Source organism: Aquarana catesbeiana, linkage group LG04 (assembly GCF_042186555.1).
Source record: "Aquarana catesbeiana isolate 2022-GZ linkage group LG04, ASM4218655v1, whole genome shotgun sequence".
Taxonomy (NCBI): domain Eukaryota; kingdom Metazoa; phylum Chordata; class Amphibia; order Anura; family Ranidae; genus Aquarana; species Aquarana catesbeiana.
The window spans coordinates 173154333-173174392 of NC_133327.1; the positions used below are offsets into that span (position 1 = coordinate 173154333).

General features: G+C 43.6%; 1 protein-coding gene across 1 annotated transcript in view; it reads left to right on the forward strand.

The window, feature by feature from the left end:
• CUL3 (cullin 3) overlaps window positions 1–20060 on the forward strand; it is a 150166-nt gene that overhangs the window by 78574 nt on the left and 51532 nt on the right. Inside the window, exons 3-4 of the mRNA XM_073625939.1 lie at window positions 16964–17077; window positions 18809–18969. Of these exons, the coding sequence (XP_073482040.1) occupies window positions 16964–17077; window positions 18809–18969 (275 nt within the window). The remainder of the gene's footprint in view (window positions 1–16963; window positions 17078–18808; window positions 18970–20060) is intronic.

The following is a 20060-nucleotide window of genomic DNA, read 5'->3' on the forward strand; positions in this document are numbered from 1 at the left end:
TAGGATATAGATACTTACGTTGCAATGCTCATCCGAGTATAATTTTTGAACTTGTCTGGGTGCGCACTCAAGTCCTCGTATAGCAATGCAAATTGTCCAATTGAGGTGTGCGCTTGGAGGATGGGATGAACCCAATAGCGACGGTGCTGCCTCTGTTGGTGGATATGCTCCCAATAGAGTAGCACAAATAACAAAAACAGCTCCATGAACTCCATCTTCTTTATTTACCCTCTTACACCTCAACGAGATGCCAGGAAGTACACAGGAAGTGATGTAGGGAGGTGGAGTTGTTCTTTGACGCCGATGCTTCAATATTGCTTGAAAAACGCTGTTAAAACGCCTGCACCGTTGCGTTAATTTTACCGCTAACACCCCTAAAATGCTGTAATAACGCTATGGCGTTTTTAGGGTGTTTTTGAAGCGCCTTGGTGTGAAAGGGGTCTTAAAATGATGATTTAACCTCTAGACATCCGCGCTATAGCCGAATGACGGCCACAGCGTGGACCTACATTCCCGGGAGGCCGTCATATGACGGCCTCCCCTGTGCACGCTCCCGGGCACGTTGTGATCACCGAGTCACTGAGACTCGGCTGATCACCAATCTGTGTAAGGGGCCGGGCCCGGCCCCTTACCATGTGATCAGCTGTCAGCCAATGACAGCTGATCACATGATGTAAACAAAAGATCGGTAATCTTTTTTTTTTTTTACTCACGCTGACAGCGCGAGTAGAAAAAAAAAGCCGATCACCGGATCGGATGTGAGGGACATCGGTCCCCAAGTGGAAGAGGCACATCTGCCTCATCGGTGCCCACTAAAAGTGCCACCTAACAGTGCCCACAGTGCCACCTAACAGTGCCCACAGTGCCACCTATCAATGCCCACCTGTAGTGCCAATCAGTGCCACCTGCCAGTGCTGCCCATCACTGCCACCCATCAGTGCCCATCACTGCCGCCTATCAGTGCCCATCACTGCCGTCTCATCAGCGTACATCAATGAAGGAGAAAAATTACCCGTTTAAAATTTTTTTATAACAAAATATAAAAAAATAAACATTTTTATTAAAAAAAATTCAGTTTTTTACATTTTTTTAATAAAAAGTAAAAACCGCAGAGGTGATCAAATACCACCAAAAGAAAGTTCTATTTGTGGTGAAAAAAATGATAAAAATTTCATTTGGGTATAGTGTTGTATGACCGCGTAATTGTCATACAAAGTGCGTCAGCGCTGAAAGCTGAAAATTGGTCTGGATAGGAGGTAAGCAAGTGGTTAAATTAAATCCACCCTGCTGGTAACCTGTAAAAAAAATGTTTAAGTGTAGCCTACGGAGATTTTTAAGTACCGAAGTCTGGTGCCATTCTGCAAGTGTGTGCAATTTTAAAGCGTGACATGTTGGGGATCTTTCACATTATACCAAAAAATTGCAAGGACCACCATTTTATTCTTTAGGGTTTCTGCCAAAAAAAATATAGACCCTCACATTTTTGTAATTTTAGTACATCCTTTTAATGTGACAACACTGACGAAATTACACTTTGCTACAATATAAAGTAGTGGGTGGTACAGCTTGTATAACAGTGTAAATTTGCTGTCCCCTCAAAATAACTCAACACACAGCCATTTATGTCTAAACCGCTGGCAACAAGTGAGTACACCCCTAAGTGAAAATGTTCAAATTGGGCCCAAAGTGTCAATATTTTGTGTGGCCACCATTATTCTCCAGTACTGCCTTAAAGCGTTTAACCCCCCAAAAATTGCTGCTCCTGTCCTTTTTAATGTGCAAGATGCAGCATGGTGCTTTTGCTTTTTTCATTACTTCTCTATCTCCTAAAATACATGTTTGACCCTACCAGCCAAGATACCGTGGTCAAGAATACATGTCTGCATCATCAGCAGGTCTCCGCTCTCTTCTGTGCCTGTCTTCAGCTCCCCCTCCCTCTCTCTGTCAGTGCCGTGGTAAGGAGTCAGAAAACAATCTTCTTCACTTCTCTCTTCCCTCGTCGTCGTCCTCCTCTCTTCCCTCGTCGTCCTCCTCCTCGTCGTCCTCGTCCTCGTCCTCGTCGTCGTCCTCCTCCTCTCTTCCGTCGTCGTCGTCCTCCTCCTCCTCTTCTTTCTTTCTTTCTCCTCCTCCTTCTCCTTCTTCTCCTTCTTTCTTTCTTCTTTCTTTCTCCTTTCTTTCTTTCTCTTTCTTTCTTTCTCTCTTTCTTTCTTTCTTTCTCTTTCTTTCTTTCTTTCTTTCTTTCTTTTTCTTTCTTTCTTTCTTTCTCTTTCTTTCTTTCTTTCTCTTTCTTTCTTTCTCTTTCTTTCTTTCTTTCTTTCTTTCTTTCTTTCTCTTTCTTTCTTTCTTTCTCTTTCTTTCTTTCTTTCTTTCTTTCTTTCTCTTTCTTTCTTTCTTTCTCTTTCTTTTCTTTCTTTCTTTCTTTCTTTCTTTCTCTTTCTTTCTTTCTCTTTCTTTCTTTCTTTCTCTTTCTTTCTTTCTTTCTCTCTTTCTTTCTTTCTTTCTTTCTTTCTCTTTCTTTCTTTCTTTCTTTCTTTCTTTCTTTCTCTTTCTTTCTTTCTTTCTTTCTCTTTCTTTCTCTTTCTTTCTTTCTTTCTTTTCTTTCTTTCTTTCTTTCTTTCTTTCTTTCTTTCTTTCTTTCTTTCTTTCTTTCTTTCTTTCTTTCTTTCTTTCTTTCTTTCTTTCTTTCTTTCTTTCTTTCTCTTTCTTTCTCTCTCTTTCTTTCTTTCTCTTTCTTTCTTTCTTTCTCTTTCTTTCTTTCTTTCTTTCTTTCTCTTTCTTTCTTTCTTTCTCTTTCTTTCTTTCTTTCTTTCTTTCTCTTTCTTTCTTTCTTTCTTTCTCTTTCTTTCTTTCTTCTTTCTTTCTTTCTTCTTTCTTCTTTCTTTCTCTCTCTTTCTTTCTTTCTCTTTCTTTCTTTCTCCTTCTCATACAGACTTGGTTGATAACCATGTTTACCTGAAGCTGCTCCTACTAAATCCTGCATTGTTTATAACACTGATATCGTGGGAGAGAGCAGCTTGCAGGTCAGTCTTGGATGTTTTTTCACAAGCTAATCATTTTGAACAATCTAAAAAAAAAATCCCAAGTCCCAAGATCCCAAGTCTGCAAAACTGAACTTACTTGTCAATCAATAGTAACTCCACCCTGCCCACAAAGTTAGTTTTACAGGCATCAAATTTATGTTTTAACATAGATATGTCTTGTGTGCTGTCTGCAATGTTTCTGGTGGTTTTACACATTTTTTTGTTTTTTTGGTGCTGCACGGCCACAGGGTGAACGATCACAGATTCCTCTTCTGACGTATCTTGCATACATCAGAAGGAATCTGGGCACCTCCTACTCCGCTCTGGACAGCAAAGGGGAGGATACATGACAGAGATTATAACTACAGATTACAGGTATTTGAAATAATTATTTAAAAAAAAAAAAATGACACGACGCACTGCTTAGGGAAGCATGTAATGTGTGTCAGATCAATTTAAGGCAATTGGGTTAACAACCACTTTCTTGGGCATGGAGTTCACCAGAGCTTCACAGGTCGCCAGTGGAGTCCTCTTCCACTCCTCCATGACAACATCACAGAGCTGATGAATGTTAGAGACCTTGCGCTCCTCCACCTTCTGTTTGAGGATTCCCCACAGATGCTCAATCAGGGTTAGGTCTGGGGACATGCTTGGCCAGTCCATCACCTTCACCCTCAGTTTCTTTAGCAAGGCAGTGGTCGTCTTGGAGGTGTGTTTGGGGTCGTTATGTTGGAATACTGCCCTGAAGCCCGGTCTCCGAAGTGATGGTGATCGTGCTCTGCTTCAGTATATCACAGTAGATGTTGGCTTTCATGGATCCCTCAATGAACTGTAGTTCCCCAGTGCCGGCAGCACTCATGCAGCCCCAGACCATGACACTCCCACCACCATGCTTGACTGTAGGCAAGACACATTTGTCTTTGTACTCCTCACCTGGTTGCCGCCACACACGCTTGACACAATCTGAACCAAATACGTTTATCTTGGTCTCATCAGACCACAGGACATGGTTCCAGTAATCCATGTCCTTAGTCTGCTTGTCTTCAGCAAACTGTGGGCTTTCTTGTGCATCATCTTTTTAGAAGAGTCTTTCTTCTGGGACGACAGCCATACAGACCAATTTTTTTACATAGTTACATAGTAGGTGAGGTTGAAAAAAGACACAAGTCCAACCTATGTGTGTGATTATATGTCAGTATTACATTGTATATCCCTGTATGTTGCGATCGTTCAGGTGCACATCTAATAGTTTTTTGAAACTATCGATGCTCCCCGCTGAGACCACTGCCTGTGGAAGGGAATTCCACATCCTTGTCGCTCTAAAGAAGCCTCTACGTAGTTTAAGGTTAAGCCTCTTTTCTTCTAATTTTAATGAGTGGCCACGTGTCTTGTTAAACTCCCTTCTGCGAAAAAGTTTCATCCCTATTGTGGGGTCACCAGTACGGTATTTATAAATTTTAAATCCTATCCCCTCTCAAGCGTCTCTTCTCCAGAGAGAATAAGTTCAGTGCTCGCAACCTTTCCTCATAACTAATATCATGCAGACCCTTTATTAGCTTAGTTGCCCTTCTTTGTACTCGCTCAATTTCCAGTATATCCTTCCTGAGAACTGGTGCCCAGAACTGGACAGCATACTCTAGGTGTGGCCGGATCAGAGTCTTGTAGAGCAGGAGAATTATCGTTTTATCTCTGGAGTTGATCCTCTTTTTAATGCATGCCAATGTTCTGTTTGCTTTGTTAGCAGCAGCTCGGCATTGCATGCCATTGCTTAGCCTATCATCTACTAGGACCACCAGGTCCTTTTCCATCCTAGATTCCCCTAGAGGTCGTCCCCCCCCCATTCATATTTTGCCACCCAAATGCATTATTTTACATTTTTCTACATTAAACCTCATTTGCCATGTAGTTGCCCACCCCATTAATTTGTTCAGATATTTTTGCAAGGTTTCCACATACTACGGAGAAGTTTTTGCCCTGCTTAGCTTAGTATCGTCCACAAATACAGAGATCGAACTGTTTACCCCATCCTCCAGGTCATTTATGAACAAAATAAATAGGATTGGTCCCATCACAGAACCCAGGGGGACCTCACTACCCACCTTTGACCATTCCGAGTACTCCCCATTTATCACCACCTCTGAACATGCCGTTGTAGCCAGTTTTCAATCCATGTGCTCACCCTATGGTCCATGCCAATGGGCTTTATTTTGTACAGTAAACGTTTACGGGGAACTGTGTCAAATGCTTTTGCAAAATCCAGATACACTACGTCTATGGGCCTTCCTTTATCTAGATGGCAACTCCCCTCCTCCATAGAAGGTTAGTAGATTGGTTTGGCAAGAACAATTCTTCATGAATCCTTGCTGATTACTGCTAATGATACCGTTCTCGTTACTAAAATTTAGTCCCTTATCACCCCCTCCAAGAGCTTGCATACTACTAAGGTTAGGCAAACTGGTCTGTAATTCCCAGGTATGTATTTTGGCCCTTTTTACATATTGGTGCTACATTGGCTTTTCTCCAATCACCTGGTACCATTCCAGTCAGTAGACTGTCAGTAAAAATTATGAACAGTGGTGTGGCAATTATTTGACTGAGTTCCCTAAGTACCCTCAGATGCAAGCCATCTGGTCCCAGTGATTTATTAATGTTAAGTTTCCCAAGTCTAATTAATTTAAATTCTGTCCTCTGTTAACCATGAAGGTGCATCCTGTTATGTGTCATAAGGATAAACACTGCAGTTTTGGTTACTGAAGCCCCCCGATTCCATTGTGATGACTGAGGAGAAGAATAAATTCAATACCTTCTTCATCTCCCATCCTTTGTAACAAGATGCCATTAGTCGTTTTTTATGGGGCCAATATGGCCTGTCCTCCGTTTTTTACTGTTTACATACTTAAAGAATTTCTTGGGATTTTTTTTTTTGCTCTCCTTCGCTTTTGTGTCTTTCGTGTTCTATCTTAGCTGCCCTAATTGCACCCTTACATTTCTTGTTGCATTCTTTTTAAAGTCTGAATGCTGATGATGATCCCTCAACCTTGTATTTTTTAAAGGCCTTTTTAATGCAGTATGTGGCGTATGGTCTGAGCACTGACAGGCTGAAACGATGCTCCCTCCACAACATGCTGGATATTGTGCCAGTTTGCCATTCGTCCTTTTTTCAATGACGTGAAGTTTGCCAGTACTGTATGTTGTAAAACAGCCCCACACCATGATGTTCCCACCTCCAAACTTCAGTTTTGGGGTTATGTGCAGTGCCATTTGACCTCCAAACATGGTGTGTATTATGGCATCCAAAGAGTTCAATTTTGATCTCATCTGACCAGACTATATTCTCCCAGTATTTCACAGGCTTGTCTAAAGGTTGTTCAGCAAACTTTAAACACGCTTCAAAATTCTTTTCTTTTTCTTTAGCAATGGAGTCTTGTGTGGTGAGCATATATGCAGGCCATGGCGGTCGAGTGCATTACTTATTTTCTTTGAAACAAATGTACCTGCTAATTCCAGGTCTTTCTGAAGCTCTGCACAAGTGGTCCTTGGCTCCTGGACAACTCTTCGGATCGTTCATTCTTTTCACTCCTCTGTCAATAATCTTGCCAAAAAGCACCATGGTCGTGGCCGGTTTATGGTGAAATGATGTTCTTTCCACTTCCGGTTTATGGCCCCAACAGTGCTCACTGGAACATTCAGAAGTTTAGAAATCCTTCTGTAACCAATGCCATCAGTATGTTTTGCAACAAATAATGTTACCAAGGGCTTGAGAGAGCTCTTTGCTTTTACCCATTATGATATGTTTCTTGTGTGACACCTTGGTAATTAAACCCCTTTTTATAGGCCATCAGTGGAGACTGAGCCAGCTGATATTAATTTGCACTGACAAGGGACAAGATTGCCTTTTAATTACTGATAGATTTCAGCTGGTGTCTTGGCTTTCCATGCCTTTTGCACCTCCCCTTTCTTCATGTGTTCAATACCTTTTCCCTGCGTCATTCCATTTTATTAAGCATAACTTAATTTCTGAATTTATTTGTTATGGTTTCTTTGTATGGAATGCATGGGTTGTTACTGACGTGGTGGAAATTTCATGTCAATAGCATAGCAATAGTTGCACGATTCGGGTGAAGCACTTTTTGATTTTGAAGATTTAAGCACCTTGTATTCTAGAAGACACGGTGTTGGAGAAGCATTATTATTATTGTGTGTGTGTGCTGGACTGTGCTGACACTTTTTTTATAGTGTATCAATATCATTATATTCTTGTTATGTTGTGTGATTTATAGTTTTTTGTGCCCATTTGTTTATTTTAAAAAAATTGGGCTAACTTTCTTTTTCATACATCATGGGACATAGGCTAATTTTCATTACTTACTAGTAAGTTTAGGTTAGACTAGGTTAGACTTCATCTCCAGGTGAATGGACACTAGTAGACCAAAGGTCTTTAGACAAGAAGTAATCCCCTATATAACCCCTCCCATACAGGAAGTACTTCAGTTTTTTTTTACCAGTGTCTGCAAGGTGGATGGCACTGTTGTCTGAGCTTTCTGAGCTCCAGGTCTCTAGTCCAACAAACAGTTCTTAAATGAATCAAGGGATAGACCGTTCGGATCCATTGGACACAGGCTCTATATGCTTAGATAAATGATACCCGGGCCTCGCAAAGAAGACTCAAGATCCTGCAAGGTTTTGCCTGTAATGCAGCCTCCGGGTGATGGACCCTGTGAAGTGGAATCCTGGACACCACAGCGCTAAGGCATTCTTGCAGGGTGCTGTACAGATCCAAGGGAGTGGACCCAACTTGAAAAGGGTACCCAGTCCTTGAATGTCCTCAAGTGACAGGAACCCACTGTGATGGTTGAAGATTGGGCTCTTCATTTCTAACCTGCCTTGCGCCTGGACGGGTAAGTGAAACCCCTTTATTTTAATATTGTGGGGTGTCCCAGTGATGGTAACAGTGATTGTAACAATCAGTCAAGCTAGCTCGAGGCTGGACACCTGTGTGCGGTGACCATACGGGGGAGTTTTGGGCTAGCTGTGGGTGTTTGCAGAGCGTACATTTTTTGCTTGTCTGGCTGGCTTTTACCTGTATGATGGCGCACGACATTTCGCCTTGGTCCGCCATGGCGCACACGCGTTAGCAAAAGCGTCGCTGTGCTCAGCAGTTTGGCGGCCATGGTGCACGTGGCTTCGCCGCACATGGGCTGTAGCCTTTATCTGGGTGCATGAAAATTCGCGCCATATGTGAATACAGCCATGCCCATTCGCCGGGACCGCGAACATTCCGGCGCACAGCCAGCTTATTTAAGCTGTGTATGCCAAGCATTCAGTGCTTCCAGAAGGCAGCTGTGGGACATTTGCAGAGGTTAATTTCGCCTTACCCGGGTCACGTGAGTCACCAGGTGTTGCTTGGCAGGGTAAAGGTGCTTAGCAGGATTGTTGCATAGGGTCTCCCTTCTGAGGTGTGTTAATACTACACCTAGGTACTCCTTTTTTTTTTTTTTGTTGCTAGTAAATGTCTTTAAAAAAAGAGGAGTGGGACTAACACTACAGGGAAGCGCACACCTAGTCGTATCCCTAGTGTTTTATCCCCTGAAGGACCAGAGGCTTCCGGGCAATCTGAGCCGATGCGCCTATCTGGTATTGTGCCTACAGTCAACGCTGCTGCTTTATCCTCCTCTATCCTCCTTTATCATCCTTTATCACCAAGGTTGAACTGTCCTCGGTCCTTACCGGGTTAAAGCACAGGATTGCTGGCATGATTGCCTCCATCCCGCAGGGTGGGAAGAAGAGTGACAGATCCCCCTCCCCGGAGCCTTCTAGTTTGGAGCAGGAATGGGTTGAGGATGGGGAAGAGCTAAAAGCTCAGGATTCTGTGGAGTGCCTGGCGAATGAGTCTGATTCTGAGCAATCTGGACAAGAAGATATCCAGTTGCTGTGTGCCTCTGTTGCAGAGTCTTTTGATCCAGTCTCTTACCGAGATGGTTCTGCCTTTTTAAGTTGCCTCTTATAGAGGTTACTGACCCCCCTTGGTCCTCTTTGGGATCCTCTTCAGGCCGCCAATGCTTTCTTCTTACACCCTCTGTTGGAACAGGTGGTGTATGCTGATTGTGAATCTCCTGACAGGATTTTTGTTCCTCCTAAGAGGTTTTCCCTTTTTATATCCCATGGATGAAAGGTATAAGTGGAGCATGCCACCGTAGATGCAGCAGTCTCTTCCTTAAACAAGAACTTAACTTGTCCGGTAGATAACTCACAGGGCTTCAAAGACCCCGTTGACAAGAAATTGGAGTCATTATTAAAAGCTTCCTTTTCTTTGGCCAGTTCAGCTATTCAGCCAGCTGTTGCAGCAATTGGTATCTGTCAGTCCGTACAGGATTAGGTCAGACGGTCTGACAGGCCTAACTGGGAGGATGATCTGGCTGAAAATAAGACCGATATTCCTTGCGTGCAGTGTTTTGCTGTTGACGCCTTTTTAAAGGATTCAATAAAGCAGGTTTCTCATTTTGCCTCTCGTCTGTACATATGTGCAGACTCTTGTAGCTTTAAGAACTGGTCAGCCAAGCTTCCTTGTAAAGAGTTATTGGCACTTTTCCCCTTTTCATGGGGAACATTTATTTGGTGATCATTTGGACAAATATATCCAAAAGATTTCCGGAGGGAAGAGTTCTCTACTTCCTGTGGGAAAAAAAAAAAAGCACCAGGTGTCCCTCGTTGAAAACCTCAGGGACTAATTCCTCAAGTGTCTCAGCGCCAAGGCAGTTCCGCTGCCAACAGTGCGCTAGAGCCAGGGACAAGCCGCAAGGCCAAGGCCAGAAAGCCCTGGGTCCAAAACTCTTCTAAACTCAGCACCAAGCCCTCCTTTTGAGGGGACGCCCCCACTCTATCAGGTGGGGGGGGGGGCTGCTGCACTTTAGGGACACTTGGAGAACAATAGTTCAGGACAGGTGGGTCACCTCAACTATATCCCGTGGTTACAAGCTGGGGGTTCCCCCCCCAGGTTTCTAAGATCCTGCGTTCCCTCGGATCCTCCAAAAAGAGACTTATTGCTTCAAGCACCATGTCATTTAGTGCATCAAGGAGTGATTTGTAGAGGTTCCTGTACCCGAAAGGGGCGAGGGGTTTTACTCAAACCTATTTACAGTTCAAAAACCAAATGGCGACACAAGGCCCATTTTGGACCTAAGATCCCTGAACCAGTATCTACTGATCCAGTCTTTTCAGATGGAGTCTGTCCGACTTTCTAGCCTCCATCGATATAAAAGACGCGTATTTACATATACATATCTTTCAGCTTCATCAGAGGTTCCTGCGATTTGCAGTAGAGGAACATCATTTTCAATTTGTGGCTCTACTCTTTGGGCTTGCTACAGCTCCCTGGGTATTCACAAAGGTCCTAGCACCAGTACTCTGCCTTTTAAAGGGCCCAAGGGATCTTGGTGCTCGGGTATCTGGGCGACCCCCTGCTCAGAGACCACTCACTACAGGCTCTAGAAAAGAGCATAACATGCACAGTGCAGTATTTGGAAAGCTTAGGCTGGATCATAAATGCCCAATGGTCAACCTTTCGGTCCAAGCAAGGGTATTTTTGCTACCCGTAAGGATCTGTGTCCTGAAGAATCAGGTGCGTCAGATAAGAGGCACCAGACAACCCTCAATTCGACTCTGTATGAGTCTTCTAGAGAGGATGGTGTCCTCCTTCAAGGCAGTGCCCTATGCCCAGTTGCATTCCAGGTCTTTACAACAAAACATCTTGTTGGCTTGGAACAGAAGAGGACAAGCCCTGGATTATCCATTTGTTATCTCTTCGGGCACGCTTAAGCCTAAACTGGTGGTTGCAGGATCAGAACCTGTGAAAGGGAAAATCTTTCCTCCCGGTAACTTGGAGAGTACTGACTACAGATTGCAGTCTCTCAGGCTGCGGAGCAACCCTAGAGGGGCTCGCAGCTCAGGGGAAACGGTCAAGGACAGAACAGATCCTACCCATCAACACCCTGAAATTACAGGCAGTATGTCTAGCCCTATGGTACTGGACGGATGAGCTTCAGGACTGCCCTATCAGGTTTCAGTCCAACAATGCCACTGCGGTGGCCTATTTAAACCACCAAGGCGGTACCAGGAGTAATTCAGCTCTGAAGGAGGTGAGCCACATACTAGCCTGGGCAGAGGGACATGTGCCGATTTTTTTTTTTTTTTTTTTTTTTTATCGGCAGTCCATATCCCGGGAGTAAATAACGGGAAGGTAGATTATGTCAGCAGGTCTGCCCGGGGGAATGGTCCCTTCAACCAGGGGTGTTCCAGGAAACTTGCCAGCGTTGGGGATGGCCATAGGTCGATCTACTGGCATCCAGGTTGAACAACAAGCTACAGCAGTTTGTGTCCCCATCAAGAGATCCTCTGGCAATCGGAGCAGATGCTCTGGTAGTTCCATGGCGCCAGTACTTCCTGGCTTATTCTTTTCTTCTGATCCCTCTTCTCCACATTTGTTGCGCAAGATTTGGAGAGAAGGGGGTTCCAGTCATTCTGGTGGCACCAGCCTGGCCCAGAAGGCCCTGGTTCCCAGAGGTTGTGAAACTGACAATAGATGGGCCATGGACGCTTCCACATCACCCGACCTACTGTCTCAAGGTCGTATATTCCACCACAATTTACATTCTCTCTCTCTCTAAAGTTGACAGCATGGCTAGTGAAGCCAGGGTGTTAAAGGACTGTGGCATCTCTGGACCAGTGGTGTTTCCCCTAGTGAGTGTTAGAAAAGCTGTCACTAGGAAGATCTATCATAAGGTCTGGAAGACTTGTATCGCTTGGTGTGAAGACAGAAAATGGCATCCTCGGAAATATGTGATTGGGAGAATTCTCTCTCTTCTACAGTCAGCTGTGAAAATCGGTTTGGCTTTAAGTACAATTAGAGGTCAGATTTCAGCCCTGTCAGTATTCTTCCAAAGGCCTTTAGCCTCCCATTCACTGGTCCAAACCTTTTATGTAGGGAGCAACTCGTTTGCTTCCCCCCCATTGAATCACCTATGTGCCCTTGGGACTTGAACTTGGTGCTATCTGTGTTACAGAAACAACCATTTGTGCCTATCAAGGGAATGCTATTAGACTTGCTGTCAGGCAAGCTAGCATTCCTGATAGCCATCACCTCAGCTAGAAGGGTTTTGGAGTTGGTGGCCCTTTTGTGCAGGGAACCATACTTGAGCCACCACTTTTGGCAAAAGGGGTGGAACCGGTCGTAACACGACCCTGTCGTGGTGAAGGGTCGTGTTACGGCCGGTTCCATCCTTTTTGCCAAAAGTGGTGTCAGCCTTTCATTTAAATCAGGACATTATTTTGCTGTTTTTTTTTCCCCCCTCTCTGCCTCGTTCGAAAGAGAGACGACTGCATTCTTTGGACGTTGTCCGGGCATTCAAGGTTTATTTGTCTAGATCTGCGGAGATCCGATGATCAGACTCCTTTTTTGTTATACCAAAAGGACCCAAGAAGGGGCAGGCAGTTTCAGTTGCCAATTGGGTTTGTCAATTGGTCATTCAGGCCTATGGTCTGAAACGTAAAGCTCCTCCCCTTAAGGTGAGGGCTCATTCTACCAGGGGTGTAGGAACCTCCTGGGCTTTTTGCCATCAGGTATCTGTGGCTCAGATTTGTAAGGCTGCCACCTGGTCTTCAATGCATACGTTCACAAAATTTTATCAAGTGGATGTTCGAGCAGCCGAGGATTCGGCTTTCGGCCACTGTGTACTTCAGGCTGCCGTATAAGGTTTTTGATGGCTATTGTTTGGCAGGGTGTCTCCCTCCTCTCAAGGCTATTGCTCTGGGACGTCCAAGTAGGTAATGAATATTAGCCTAACTCTTTGTCCCATGATGTATGAAAAAGAAAATAGGATTTTCTTCGTTATGCTTGCCTGTAAAATCCCTTTCTTTGAGTACATCATGGGACACAAAGGTCCCCCCCCTCTTTTTGAGGGTTCAGTGCTTGCTTCAAACCTGAAGCCCTTTTTGTATGGGAGGGATTATATAGGGGATCACTTCCTGTCTAAAGACCTTTGGTCTATCAGTGTCCATTCACCTGGAGATGAAGTATAACCCAGCAGGTAATGAATATTAGCCTAACTCTGTGTCCCATAATGTACTCTAAGAAAAGGATTTTACAGGTAAGTATGATGAAAAAATCCTTTTTTACTGTTTATTTTTTTAAATTAAAGTGTTTCAAAATTTTTTTGTGGAAAAAAAAAGACCGCTGCGCAAATGCAGTGTGACATAAAATATTGCAACAACCGCCATTTTATTCTCTAGGATCTCTGCTAAAAAAAAAAAATTGTGTATGTGTGTATGTATGTATGTATGTATGTGTATATATATATATATATATATATATATATATGTATGTATATGTGTGTGTGTGTGTGTATATGTATATATATATATATATAATTTAAGTAGTTTTCTAGCAAAAAATTTAACTTGTAAGCAACAAGTGTCAAAGAAAGGCTTAGTCTTTAAGTGGTTAAACTGACCTCATTTACAGACAGAAGTTCATCCCTTTTGATTTAAAAGAACCAAATGTTACAATGTTTCTCTTAAGCCATGTTGTGAGAAACTTGGCAGGCTGCCTTTTTTTTTTTTTTAACAGCTGTTGACTTGTGCAGAGAACTCTCTGCACTGAATTGAGGAAATACTTTTTTAAGATCTCGAGGGGGGTAGAATTGCGGTCTCATTCTTTAATCATTAATCGTGCAGCTCTACAAAAGCACCTATAGATATATATTTACCTAGAAAAATGGTCCTTGGCTCAGTTATAATTTCAACATTTGATAATGTAGTAGTGAGGTCAGAGGGTGAAAGAAGGCCATGACAGTGATGCAAGATTGGGCAATATTGGTCTCATGTCTATGGGTACTTTAGATTAAAGTGGTTGTAAACCTTAGACATGAAATATGAACAAAGCATATGCCTCTATAGTGTGTACTTGTGTCAATTGGGAGCACTAAGTGTCACTTTTTGTCTGCTTTTTTGTTCCTCTATCAGCATGAATCACAAGTTTTCCTGACATAAAGAGAAAAAAAGATGACCGGAAGACCTCCAGCTGATTGACAGCCTCAGCTCTGTTCCTGTGTGCTGTGTAAAGGGGGCAGGTGTCCTCTTCCCTTCCTTCCCCTCCTTCCCCTCCTTCAGCTCTCCGCCCCCTTTTTTCAGAACTCTGACAAGCTTTATAAATTCTAGACTTTGCCAGATATAGACATGAAAGGACCAAGGATAAACCAGGTACAACCTATGTAGGAGGATTAGTTTAATCTCTGTATATCTCCTGAGACCTTTCACTTCACTGGGTATATGTAGGGGTTTGCAACCACTTTAGCCTAAGATCCTTTACCTGTCCATAGATGTGAGTGTGGTTGATTGTGCGTTCATGATCTGACTGTGTGGGAGCATGACTTCTGTCCTGGCCGTCCTCTTAACCAAGTATGCTTGGGTCACTTGAGCTTACCGTATGTGTTTCACTAAAAATAGAAGAGGAATAAGCTGCAGGCAGATGGCTCTTGGCTGTGAATTTAGTTCACCAGAGATGCCAGGGAGCATCTGCTGGCAATGTACATGAAGTTGTTGCTTTAAAAGACTATATCTGGTGACTCTCAGCTCATGTCTATGGCAGGGATAATAGGAGGGAGGTGAGCAGATCTCACATGAAGAACATTGCCTGCCCTCCTGTGTGTGTGTGTATATGTATATATATGTATATATGTATATATATATATATATATATATATATATATATATATATATATATATATATATATATATATATATATATATATATATATATATATATATATATATATATATATATATTCTTTCCAGCTAAATACCCCTGTAGATTTTTCTCTCAGACAGCTGCCATTCAACCTGCAAGATTGTTCATAAGACTTTTTTTCAGTGTGCAAATACTCAGTTATATTTTTACCCTTTAACCAGTGCACAGGCTGATTTGATACTATATTTGGCTAGCATTAAACCAAAGTTACACTGGTAAATCTAGGTTTTATACTCAATCTTAAATTGGAATTCCACCCAAAAGTGGAACTTCCACTTTAAGGCCTCGCTGCTGTTTGTGAAATGGAGCTTTTGGGGAGGGGGGAGCAGGTACCCGATTTTTGACAGGTACCTGCTCCCACTTCCGTTCCGGTCGCTTTAGGCTTTTGGGACACATGACAGGTCACAAAGCGCAGCGCCGCTCGAGTGCCCATAGTAGAGATGCCAGCGACACTGTGGAAGGACACTGGAAGAACACTGCTGCGGTGTGTACACCGGTGGATCGTGGGACAGGTGAGTGTGTGTTTTTTAAAAGTCAGCAGCAGTTATTAAATAGGAGTTCCAGTGCCTTGTGTAAACATTAAAAGTCAGCAGCTACAAAAACTGTAATAAACAGCCACTCATTTGTCCCACTATCCAGCGCTGGGCTCACCTGAGCTGTTTTCATCTCCCGTCTTTTGTCCCCGGAATCTTAACTGTGGGCACCTGGCTGTGACCACTTAGGGCCTCACAGCCCGGTGCCCATTGCACATGCACGAGCTGCGCTGTGCATTGTGAATGCTCCCTGTGATGTTTTCCAGAAGACTGGGAGGGGGCTAGACAACTTAGGCAGTCAAAGCGGAAGTATGAATCGATACCTGTCTGTTTCTATTTGCTTTAAAGCAAACCTAAGCTTTGCACATATGGAACAGCTTCTTTGCTTCTCTGCATAGATCCAGAAATTGAAGGAAATGCCTGGTACTGTTTGGTCCAATGCTGTCACATGATCCTCCTTAACCAATCAGCCCTGTCACACTGGGATTCTGTTGCCTGTGAATTTGGCAACCCATAGCTTACAAAGTTCTTTTACTACTTCTTTCATAGAAGTTGATTTACTAACACTGGAGAGTGCAAAATCTGGTGCAGCGCTGCAGAAACCAATCCACTTCCAGGTTTTTGTCAAAGCTTCATTGAACAAGCTGAAGTTAGAAGCTGGCTACCATGCACAGCTGCACCAGATTTTGCACACTCCAGTTTTAGTAAATCAACCATATATTGTCTGAACAGAATGGTGCGGTGAGTATATGCTGTTGGGTAGGGTTATGTTGAAGCCTGCCTGCCTAGGCACAACTCTGCATTTTTAGGCAGTCCCTTCCTTTTGATAATGCCTCCTTGCTAACAACTCGGTCATAGCATGTGAGCAGGCATACAGATGCCTGTAGTAAACCCCGCCGGCGTTTAAAAAAAAAAAAAAAAAAAACACAAACCTGCAGGGCAAACTTTTATTGAACTTTTATTGAAACAAAGCCTTCCAGCGGTGACAATGCACAGGGCTTTCATCTTCACCCGGTCTTCCTTCCAGGTTGGCGAGCGGCTCCGGTCCTTTGATTGGACACACTGCGATTATGTCACTCCCGCGCATGCGGCGCTGTTCACGGCACAGGACTTTGAAGTAAAGGCACCAGTATGCCATCGCCAATGGCCTCGCAAGTAAATATCTCCTAAACTGTGCACGTTTAAGAGATATATTTACTGTACCTGTAGGCAAGCCTTATTATAGGCTTACCTATAGGTAAAAATCAACCAAGGGAGCGGTTTAGGCCTGGACAGTGACACACTTCAGAAAAGGAATTTGCACCCTCTCTTTTGTAATCTGAAATCACCTGTATGCTCTCCCCTTCCATAATTATTTTGACACTGCCTTGGGCAGCCCTGACTGGCTCACAATGCTAACCCTTCCTCTCCCGAGTTTTACTACGGTATATAGGGGATGACAAGTTCAGGTGATTTTTCTGTATTAACAAGCTAACTATATAAAATTTTCCATGCTGTATATGCATGTTCAGATTTATTTTTGTCTTAATACATTATTTATAATTTATCAACATGTTTCGATTCATGAATTGCTTGGCAAATTGTATTTTTTTCTTTTGTGGTTTTTGCAGGTTCGAGAAGATGTGTTAAATTCTTTAAATAACAATTTCTTACAAACGCTTAACCAGGCATGGAATGACCACCAGACGGCCATGGTTATGATTAGAGACATCCTTATGTACATGGTGAGTGTCTTAGTCTTTGTAACATTGTGACTGCACTGGTGGACATTTTTCTTTTGCACCTGCTGAAAGACTTAGTGGTTGTATAGGCTCAAAGTTTTTTGTTACCTTCATGCATTCTATGCTCTTCACCCTACCCTCAGGCCCCAGGCCTGAAATGCCCAACTCATGAGGAAAGCATGGCTCGTAATTCCTGTGAGTTACGGAATATGGTCCAGGCAGCCCAGGTCTTGGTATGCGTATCCAATCTGTAATGTCCTACTGTGCCCGCAAGTTCTCTAGGTTCATAAGGGAGACCATTTCCAGTACCCATTTAGCCATAGTGCGTACATACAGGGATTTGCACTGACGGGGAATGGTGGTTAAAGATAATAGCCTATATTACATGGGTTGAAACAATGAAAGAGGACTGGTAGCTCGACGCGTTTTGTGGTTCACGACCACTCATCAGGAGCAGACATGTCATGTTTCTGGAATTTAAAATAATATCATGGGTCAAAAATTAGAAGTGGGTACATGAGGGTAGGTAATCCCCGAAAAGTAGAGGTACTCACAACAGGCATAGGTTGACGGTGAATGGCCAGGTGCGGCAAGCCGTCCGGAACTAGTGCCAACCGGGAGCTGAGGCGGGCATCCCTGCCGCGGTGACCAAAACAGGCACCCCCCCGAAGCGATAAAGAGCCACGAGGCACCCTGGAGATAAAAGTGGCAGATGAGTCATAGTGCAACAGGGGATGTGAGTGCAGAAGGGGAGGTAAAGAGTGTGAAAGTGGGGGGAAAAGGGGGTAGTGTAGGGGGAGTGGTTGAGGGTGGTGTAAAGATCCGTGATTGGGGAAGTGAAGTAGGAAAAGAGTGAAGGGGAGAGAAGTGAGTGAGGCTGGGAGAACCAACAAGTGAAAAACCACATCATAGGAAGGAAAAAAGAAGATATGAGTGGGGTGAGGAGGGTATTACCTGTGTGACATAGGTGAGGTGGTGTGGAGAGAGAACCACCGGCCACACTGTAGTGTACCTCGAGCGCCGCACCGCCCCAGGTGACCAAGAGCGCCCATATATAGGCGCCGCCGCGGGGAAGCCCGCCAACGTCACGCACGGCCAGGAGTCGGAATAGCTCCAGCGGGATGCCGACCAATGATCGGTAGCCGCCAGGACCATCCCATTGAGCCCGCGAGCATGGAAACAGCAACGCAAGGGGCATGGCCGCGCCGTGAGGCGCGGCACACGTCCACTGCGGGTGGCGTGATGTCGATGAGCAGTGGCGGCAAGCCCCGCCCCACACACGCCCACCGAGGGGGAAGAAAGCCGACAGTGCCCATCGCAGCTCCCGGGTAAGGCAGAGGCCGGACGGCTCACCGGCCAGCCAAGGCCATCAACCCAGGGTAAAGCTTGCTTGTAATACGAAGGAAGGTTAAACATTACAATTAAGGTCTAACCACAGGATTGGAAGTATGACATGTCATATTGGAAATGGTACAGGTGAAACAAAGATAAACACAGGTGAGGCTACCAAGAAATCAATAGAGGCAGAATAATAACGATTGTTAATAAAGTCAAGATTAAACAGTAGAGCAATCCATGGGCTTCCATCCCTATTAATATGAACAAAAAGGGGGAAGGGGAAAGATGTGCTATAGTTTAACAAAAAGCGTGACTGTAGTAGTCTTGCATCAATTACACAAATGTTCTTAGATTTACTTTTGAAATTGTCTTTATTTTTTACCACTTTGTTTTCAGGATAGAGTCTATGTTCAGCAAAATAATGTTGAAAATGTTTATAACCTGGGCTTGATAATATTCCGTGATCAAGTCGTACGATATGGTTGCATAAGAGATCACCTGCGACAAACGTTGTTGGACATGATTGCAAGAGAGAGGAAAGGAGAAGTTGTAGATAGGTAAGCGCAGTCTGTTTTGTATATTTTAATGGAGTAATCCACTAAATATAAAACTTCATAATATTTACTTAGGTTCCATTTTCAATAATGGATTATTCCATCAGTGGCATTTTCAGCTTTGTTTTTTCAGTATTGCAGTATTATTGCCAATCACAAAAGTATAGTCACTAAAACAAAGCTACGACATGGTAAGATAGTGGCACTCTTATGTGCAATACCATTTGTTTTTATGCACGGATTTATTTTTTGTATGTGTATTTTAAATAAATTCTTATTTAAAGTCAAAGACTTTGATTTGGTTAAAATGTTATTAAACCCAAAATGTATTACTGCAGCTTACCAAATTTTAGCTGTAGTGACCGCATTTGTTTCTCTTTTTTTTTTTTTTTTTTCCCTTAACCTATTGATCCAGCTAGTAAGTCAGTTTTTCAGCTTCCTTTTAATAGACCAAGAGGTCCAGCAAAAGTGGCAGTTAGAGAGATGAGACAAACCATTTAACACCGGCAGAGGTGCTTACAATGGTCTGCATTTATTCATTTATATAAAACCTTTATCCCAATAAGGGGGAAAATAAAGCTATTGCTATTACTGATTAAAGTGTTATAGCAATAGAGTCCGAGTGGAGTCAGGCTTTGTTTTGTTATCAAGCCCATCTAAATCCTCTGGTTCATCTCAAACAGGGGTAGGCAACCCTAGAGGGACGGAGATGTACTTGAACAACAATGATGAAGTCAAAGATCACAGGGCACAGTGTCCTGTTAGGGCCAATTCACACCGGAACGTAATGCCAGAAAGTAATGTTCCATGTGTGTTTTTCCTGCCTTTGTGATCTACTGCGGGTGATGATACATTGTTAACCCCAAAATAGAGCTCAAACGCAGTGGACACACACAGTATTAAAAGAGTGCAGTGTTTAGGAGTACGTTGTGCTCAGAATGCAGGGAGCAGGAGTGCGTTGCACTCAGAACACAGGGATCGGAACGGAGGGGGTAATCTGAAGTATGTAGAGGACACTGCTATGGGGGTGGCCCTGCCCATAGCAGTGTAAACTGCCACCTTCACAACACACAAGTTCTCCCCAGCCCCCCCCC